We start from the raw sequence: 8,992 nt of genomic DNA on the forward strand, positions 1-8,992 counted from the left end.
TGGGAGATGGGAGGGTTTGTTTGTAAGCTGTTGCTTGTAAGCCGTTTTGAAGATGGTTTGATTGAAATACGTGGTATAAATCTTTAGAACAAAATTGCAGCTTTCTAGTCCTTCAGCAACCCTATCCTCAGGAAAGTTGTCAAAACAATTCAATTATCAATCAGAATCACTTGAAACCTACATAAATAAAAGTAGCACTCAAAAATGCTCTTTTCTTTATTTCCTCAGAAGTCCCAGAAGCTAGGTGCAGTTATTGAAAGAGCCCCCATTTTCCTGTTTGGGGTATACTGAGTGCATTAATATGTGCCCCTGGCTGACTAATAATGATAACAAAACACAGGAGGTCTCTGTGGCTTGTGGAGCCCAACTGCTGGTATCTGAATATCCAAAATCAGCAGGCTAGAACCCGTGGCATTATTTGGTGTAAGTGACTAGCCACTTCATGTAGAAGTAGGCCAACATGTTGAGTGTAGCACCACTGGCGGAGGAACGGGGGGAGCGCCACACCCCTGGCACCATCGGGGAGTGGGGTACCTTCACGGCCACCCCCACACCCCCCCAACACCCCGGGCGCCACACCCCCGCAGGCAGCATGCCATGCCCCATTTGCTCTCCTTCCTCGGTGCCAGTGCATGCAGCTTCACCACTGCGTAGAAGTGAAGACAGATTATGATGCAGAAATGCTCCCTTTTTGCTTCCCTTCCATTCAAAGTTTGTCCATGGTGATACGTGCAAGGGCACAACTTTCTCCAACTCTTTTCTATCACCAGCACCTCCACCCCTGAACACACTCATCCTGCTGCTGAATTGGGACATAGGGCAGAAGAGAAGCGGCATAAAGGATATATCTTTGCCATGTACCCATACTGATTCTCAGCTAATCTGGAGAACTGTAGAGATATGCAATAACATAGGAGCCTGCTGGATCAGGCCAATGGCCCATCTTGTCCAGCATCCTGTTCTCGCAGTGCGAGACACCTGTGTGAAACTTGCAAGCAGGATTCAAATAAAAGAACACTCTCCCCTCCTGCAGTTTCCAGCAACTGGTATTCCGAAGCATTACTGCCTCCAGCTGTAGAGAATAGCCATCATGGGAACTATCCACAAATGTGCATTATTAACAAACTCTAAATGAGACCTATAAACAAGTGGAATGCATCAACTGTACTATATATTCAAGCATGAATTAAAGTCACAGTGTGCAGACTGCTTTACAATCCTTACCAAATCCATATGAAAAAAGGCCATTACGGTGGTACCTCGGGTTAAGTACTTAATTCGTTCTGGAGGTCCGTTCTTAACCTGAAACTGTTCTTAACCTGAAGCACCACTTTAGCTAATGGGGCCTCCTGCTGCTGCTGCGCAGCCAGAGCCCGATTTCTGTACTTATCCTGAAGCAAAGTTCTTAACCTGAAGCACTATTTCTGGGTTAGCGGAGTGTGTAACCTGAAGCGTATGTAACCCGAGATACCACTGTATTGCCATATTTCAAGGAGGAACATATATTATGAGTTACTGGGCATCCGGAGCAGAGCTTGAAAAAATTCAAGGTCAAAAGCTTTCATTTGAAAACTGCTGACACTGCAATATTAAGAGTTTAATACAATATGCAAACCAAGCGATGAGAATTCAGGTCCAAGTAGAGAGAAGCAATACTGGACTTCAGTGTAGATTATGATGATGCCCAAGGCAAAGGAAGCAAGAAGAATATGAAACCCAACTATTATCAATTCAAAAATTAAAAATGCACTTTTCTATCTTCTAATGCAGTAGTCCCATCTCCGTAAGCCAGTTCTTGAATTTGACTTTAATAGTTTACTGCTAATTAAAAACAATATTTAGTTCTTATTCCAAAATGTGTTCAAAAATGTAGCGCTTACAAATGTGTAAAGTGTTCTGCTTTACTTCTCTACATTAATAAAAAAGTGTAAAGAAAGACATGGTGCATGCAGAAATCAAGATACTTTTTCCATGTGTTTGGAGTTGTTTTCCTTCACATCAGAGAACTCCACAGGGAAAAGCATAAGGTTTCCTTGAGGCAATAAGTTTTAATAAAAGCTTGCCTGTCAAAGCAATCTGCCTTTTCCATTGTACTGGAAGGAGGACTTTTGGCAGAAGACTGGCATGGTTATTAAAAAAAAAGATGAAGTTGTAAAACTAGTGAAATATCCTTTTCAAGTTCCAGATGCTTTAAAGATTAGCACAGCATCCAATACTGCAAACGATTTTAAATCAACAATTCAAATCAGGTTTGATTGCTCTGAACTCAAAAAGAAGTACAACTGCATCTCTAAGAAGGGTGTGGATCAGCTGGAAGATTTCCAGCACATAGCACACTGAAGTTGTTTAATAAACAGAACTTGAAAACGGGATCTCTTCAGAACTAGTCTCATCAAGTCCTTCACTTCCAATTAAGGAGAAAAACTGAATGTTTGAATGCAGCATCAGAAGCAAGAAGATAACCGTCGATTCTGACACACCCCTCATTGTGTAAGCTGAAAGACCGCTAAAATATAATATAAATTCAGTTAGCACCGAGCTGCCGAGGGCACCTTGAGAGTGTTCCACATATTTACTCAGAGTTAAGTTGTGCTGTGTTCTGTTGGCCTTACTTTCAGAATGACTGCAGCTTTGAAGTAGTAAAGAGCACAAGGAATTTGTGCAAGTTTCAAAGGTTTTGACATTTTAGAGATCTGTCAATCCTATGCACAACTTTCTTGAAGTAAATCCCACAAAGCTCCATGGGACTTGTTTTAGAGTAAACACAGTATTGCACTGTAAAGATCCGTTTCAAATTAAAGACAACATAATGCACCAGTACCTTCCTTTCTGTTTAAGAGCTTGTGGACAAAGACAGTCTTACCTTTAAGTATTTATTCAGCACTTAGTATACTTTGGGCACTTCTAAGTGGTAAAGAGTAATTTTCATGCTCTGCATGCAGACACTAATATCATTTCATTCCACATTTGAATGTGACACGTTTAAAGGTCAACAGGTTTTTTTTTTATATATCACCATAAAAATACAGAAATGTATTTTTACATGACACCTAGTAGATTACTGTTTTTTAAAAAATAAGCATTAAAAAATAGGCAGTGCTGTGCTTTATTACATAGTTCCAGAATCTCATCGACTTCCCAAATGTTTAAGTTACTTTTAGAAGCATTTAAGTGAACTCTTGGAATAATTCAGGAAAAAGTGAGTGCCATCGTTTGCTTCTGTATTCCTGCAGTCATTCTGACCAGCGCAAAAGAACAGCTATTTGGAAATGCCACACCCATTAGTCTCATTTCCCTCCTCTGAGTCACGACAAGAGAAAAGAGGCAGTTTGGAAAGAATGAAAGTGGAAAATCAACGAGCTTGGAGTTAGCTATTTGAATTATGTTGCTTTGCCCTTTTCCTTTGCTGGCTTTTGTATTAGGACCCGGAGCAAAGAATACGGTCAGGGATTCAAACAAACAAACCAAGAGCTCCAGGTCCCCAGGAGTAACCAGATCCTCAAACACCCTAAGCCAGATCACTGACTAAGCGCCGACTTTCAGCTTTACAACTGGGATTCGTTTCAAAAGCATTCCTTTGTCTTTAACCGAGGGAGACATACATCGTGTCCCAAAAGCCCCCCGCGCCCCAAGCCAGGAAGAACGGCAAAAGGCACACAGATTTGTCATTAAAACAAATAAAACATTCCGGGGGCGGAGAGGTCTAACTAAGGGGCGGAGAGAGAAACCCAGCTGAGCGCAAGGGGGCTTGCAAGCCCAGAAAGGCAGCCTCGCTGGCTAGGTTTACTCAGAGGTGCTGCCACGACTCCAATGCTATTACTCTCGAGTAGGGACGCAGCCCGAGGAAGGGCCGCCAGGACGAAGTCCACTTACATTCATTATTATTTACCACATTTGTTCCTCGCTGTATATATTATATGTTACTATAATTTCTATACCACCCTTCAGGATCAAATCCGCTTTCCAACATTTAATTTGGTTTATTAAATCAATCACTTGATGATGATGATGGACTGACTTTCTATTCCGCCCTCCATCGGAGGATCGCAGGGCAACCCGAAGCGACTTAACAGCAACCCCCCCCCACCTGGGCCCAATTAAAGCCAAGCGGGAGCGAGAGGAATGCCTTGCCCGCCTCCTGCCCTCTTCTCCAAGACCCCTCGGCAAGGCTGAGGCGCCCAGAGAGAGGCGACGAGGCGCCCCGCTTCCTTCCCGCCCCCCCCCCGGGCTCCCTCAGCGGGCGCCGCTCACCTCAGTGAAGGGGTCCATCTCCGCCACCGAACTCCCTCGCCGCGTCTGGCTCCCGAAACGGCCGCTCCCTTTTGAGCCTCCGCGGCGGCAAACCGCCCTCCAATTTTGAATTTCAGCGCCTGCCACAGCCGGTCGCGCACCGCGCATGCGCCGGCTCCGCCCTGCCCGAAATACGCCTAAGGTTAAAACTCTTAAGGGGCGGTGGGCGGAGGGAGGGGCACTTCCCCGAGAACGCATGCGCATTTCCGCCTCCCCGCTATCCCGAATAAAACAGCGCGCGCCGCCTGAAGGGAGCGGGTGGGTGGGTGAAGAGGATGACGGACGGGAGCGTTAGCCATTCAGGCGAAGCTGTTTTTACGACTTCTTTGCAGGCCTGGCGCTGTTGGACTCCAACTCCCATCAGCCCCAGTGAGCGTGGCCAATGGTCAGGGCTGATGGGAGTCGTAGTTCAAAAGGCCTTGAAAGCTCTATCACTACCTTCGCAAGTCTAGGTTTAGAAACTGACATTTAAGGTTGTTGTTTTTCTAACGAAGCGCGTTTCCTTCCAGGAGAGAGAGGCACAGACCAAGCCTAAACCTGTTTACCTGGGACTAAATCGCACATCATTTAAATTTGTCTACCGCCCTGTGCCTGCAGGCCTCGGGACGGTTCACAACAGAAAATCATATGGCACACTGATGTCTCACAACAAATGAAACTGATCTGTAGAAAACACAACTTGAAAAAAGAGACAGGGCACGTGTTTTTGTAAACTAATAAATCTTTAATAATTCTTTTTTTTAAAAACCCACCACATAAAATCACAAGATAAAAACACAAGATAAGTCATCAAAATAGAAAGAACAACCCCATAATTCCCCCTGACGCATTTTAAAAGGGCATTGCATGTCAGTCAGTCAAAGGCCTGTTTAAAAGAGGGCCATTTTTGCCTGTTGGGAACTCTAGCGCTGTGAGGGGAAATAGTCGCCACCTAATGACTCTCAGCACCCTTAACAAACTGCAGTTCCCAGGATCCTTTGGGTGCAAATGGGGCAGGTGATGCTTGAGGAAACCATAGTCCAAATTATGGCCTTCAAGACAGATAGTAACTGCAGAAACCTCCATGGTTTCTCTGACAGGGCAACCCCCCATACCTCCGATTTCTGTGCTTGAAGCTATCAGAGAAATCTGAATATAAGACAAAGAAAGAAAAAGAAAAAAGAAAGGAGAGAAAAATGCCAGGGTCAATCAACCTTATGAAAATACATTAAACAGTTGCTTATCATAACAGATTCCTAAGGTAAGCGGTAAAGATTCCCGCCTCCCATCTCTTGCATTATTTTTAAAAAATGAACAGTGTCCGTCATTTTCTGTTTTTTTCTTCAGGTACAAAAATATCTATAACACAAGTACAAGAAAAGGAATGTATTCTGCTAGGAATAGCTAGCTGTGGGACCAGGTATTATGATCAATGTTACTCAGCTATTTCCCTTGGAAATAATGTTTTGCCCCAAACCTGATGTTGTCCGATTCACTCGAAAGCGGCGTCAAACACCTGCAAATTGCCCCCTGCAATGTTTGGTGGTGGAAACCCTGCATTTCACGATAGGCTATAAAATGAGCCCTCCGTGCCCTAACCCGTGGGTGGGGTCACTGCCGTCCTTTTAAAGAGGTCTGAATGAGGCTTAACTTCTGCTAGACTCTGTTTTGCTGAGGGCAAAAGAAATGTGCTCTGCACCAGCGCACGTTATCTTTTCAACATGCAATGAGGCAAGAATACATATTTCTTTTCTCTACACTACAGTATTGTACGTGAGATCCATAGCCATTTTACAAAGATCTCTGTACAGTCGTACATTGGAAGTAAAACAGAATCCGTTCCGGAAGTCCGTTCGAATTCCAAAGCGTCCGAAACCAAAGTGCGGGTTGCAGGAAGCCGCGAAAGCCCTGTCGGACGTTCGCATTCCAAAAGAACAGTCGAAAACCGAAACAGTTTCTGGGTTTCAATCGTTCGGGAGCCAAAACATTCGAGAACTAGGCTGTTTGAAAACCAAGGTACAGTTGTATTGATTCTCTGTTGATTTACCATTCATTAGATAAAAGGCTAGTGCAGCGGGAAACAAAAAACTACTTGTTGAGGTATACAATTTTGCTTTTCATTCTTTGTCATTCAACAAAATATATTTTGCTGACTTTACTCGGCATGCATTCATGGTTCGGCCAGAAACAACATAGTGCCATTTCTAAGACAGCATTGCACATCTGTTTTCCTCCCCTTTAATCAAATTATGATGATTTATATATTTAAATATGCATTCATAGAGCCTTGGCAGCGTAGGTCACACAGATTAATCATGGGAATGTGCCTTTCAGTTCTATAACGGTCTACTCTCACAATCAGTTCAGTGTCTGAATGGCTCCACTTGACCTTGGCTCTCCAATGCAGTAGAGTCATTCAGGGATATGAAGCTGCCAGAAAGCATTCTTTATATAATCTTGGGGATGGTGGAGGTGGGAGGCATCAAGGCAATCACTTGATCAGGAGTGCATACATTTTGGAAGAGGTCATGTTTCATGTTGTGCATATTAACATGTTCCACAAGGAAGAAACATAAGAAGAGCATCTATGTGCAAACAATGCGGACAATTGTTTCTGTGAAGCGGCAGGAGCAAGGTCCCCCCTCTTCCCACTACTGGGGCATCTCCCTGCTAATAAAATAACAGAACAAGAGCCGGGGGAGAGCAGTGTGCACTTGATTGTCTGCTTCATGACGGACATTTCCTCACATCCCATTCAAGTCAGAGTAGTGGAAAAAATCAGCAAGGCTGGATTTCAAGCTGTCAGTTTCGTACGCACACTCAAACATGCATATAGAAAGTGGGAAAGATTTTTTTAAAAAAAGTTTTATTGAACGCAGTACTTTTTGGAGAGGGGTAAACCTATTTATTATTTATTCACAATGCCTGTGTGCTATTTTATAACCCCAAGAGGTTCTCAAAATGTCTTGCAAAAGATTCCAAATAGACATGGTCTATTAATTCTTTACACACACTTTTTAATGGGCTGTGTGAACACTGATATGTGAACATGAGCCATTCGCTCCCACTAAAAAACAGGTGTGTTATTATTTTAATGCTTAAATAAAGTTCCATAAACTATCAAAGGTATGGGAAAGTGTTGATCATTGCAGGAGTGCCTCCGCATATGGAAAGACAATCACCTCAATGTTTATATGCAGTATGCACATGTCTCTTTCGGAAGTGATGGTCATACTTAGTTTGCAGGGTTCTGCTTGAAGCTCCAAAAAAGCTTGCAAAGGCATTCTGATCGAAGAGACCATCAGGACAGAAATAATTAATGTATATACAATGGGCAAGGATAGCTCTACAATGTCGCTTTCAAGTCTGAGAAAAGCTATCAGCTGCACACTGTCTAGGTTTACATAAAAGCCTTGTGACGTGGCTCTATTCTCCCAGCAACCAGGGTGAGTAAAATGCAGGTCATGATATATTGTAAGTCGCATGACACAGTCTCTCTGGCATTTAGAGAATCCTAGCTTTCAAAGTGTATCCAGCTTTCAAAGAGAAAGGTCTGAAATATTGTGAGTGTATGTATAAACTACCCTACTATACAAAGGTAATGCAGTATTTACATTCATAGTTCTGCCCCCCCCCGTTGTTTCTTCCTCCATTCACCACTGGTGTGTGTCCCCTGGAAAATTATTCAAGAGTTAACGCTGCTCTAAAGTTGAAATATGTTCCTCTTTCCTGACCCATAACCTTACGAGTGTACATTTTGAGCTGACTTTTTATGTACTGTGCTCTTTGGTGATATGTTAGTGGGTTCCTTTCCTTGCAGATACACCAAAAAAAGTGTACGAATTTTGCAGAGTGTAACACAATTAATAATAAAAAATATGAAATAGCTACATCATAACGTGATTCTTCATTATACTCAAAACCATTAATGCAGTAATGACATGATTACACCAGAAGGCATTGAAACAATATCCTTTTTCATATTTTAAAATAAGTAACCATAGCTGAACTGGAGCCAAAATGATAAAATTGTAAGAATGAACATTTACTATTATTTGAATCAATTCAGATATAAATATCCTTTATGAACATGGAAGGTAAACTCCATCTTTGTTTCACGTGTCTCTGAATTTTTGATATTTGTACACATATACATAAAGAAATCTGTAAACAAGCACTGTAGTAATTATATGCGCTAATGATAACATAACATAACAGTTGTATGAAAACTTAAGTTGGCATAGCTTTGCCCATTAATATATGGTGGGAAAAGCTATCTTTTTCAACTTTTGCATGTTCTTCTGCAAAAGGTACTGAGCCCCTGTAAGAGAGCAGGGAAAGTGGCAATTATATCAGAAGTTTGTCTTGTGTGTCGCTGCAAAAGGCAAGGGAGAAAAGAGATTGCAATCCTTCTCTTTACTTACATTCTTCAACTGCCTTTTTAAATACAATGGTTCACATCTCAAACTTTAAATATAGCCTGGGTTTTCGTTGGCCAGTTTTAGAATTCCTGAAGACGGGAGAGAATTCAAAGACATGCTTGGTTAATTTCTTCTGTGTTAGTTTGTTTCTCTTAGAATCTATTTGCTAAACACATGCCAGTGTTTTCAGTAGTGTTGGTTTAGTAAGGCTATTTGGCAGTTAAAAAAAAAAGTAGAATTATTGTGACTCAAGTGAAAGGATGTGGTAGGATGAAGTCACAATATGACATCATAGAAGCTTC

General features: G+C 42.3%; 1 protein-coding gene across 3 annotated transcripts in view; it reads right to left on the reverse strand.

Annotated features, from left to right (window-relative positions):
• The window catches only part of ANLN (anillin, actin binding protein), a 35,983-nt gene extending 27,021 nt beyond the window's left edge, over positions 1–8,962 (reverse strand). The window contains exon 1 of one of the 3 annotated variants that reach the window (XM_083577658.1): positions 8,694–8,962. Coding sequence is in view for 2 of the 3 variants with exons in the window: in XM_083577657.1 (XP_083433783.1) it covers positions 4,252–4,398 (147 nt within the window). In the remaining variant the exon portion in view is untranslated. Of the gene's footprint in view, positions 1–4,251; positions 4,439–8,693 lie in introns of those variants that run through there. The other 2 variants (XM_083577657.1, XM_083577656.1) reach the window with 2 other exon arrangements.
• Between the last annotated feature and the right edge of the window lie 30 nt (positions 8,963–8,992).

The sequence above is a fragment of the Podarcis filfolensis genome, assembly GCF_964270895.1.
Source record: "Podarcis filfolensis genome assembly, chromosome: 12".
Classification (NCBI taxonomy): Eukaryota; Metazoa; Chordata; class Lepidosauria; order Squamata; family Lacertidae; genus Podarcis; species Podarcis filfolensis.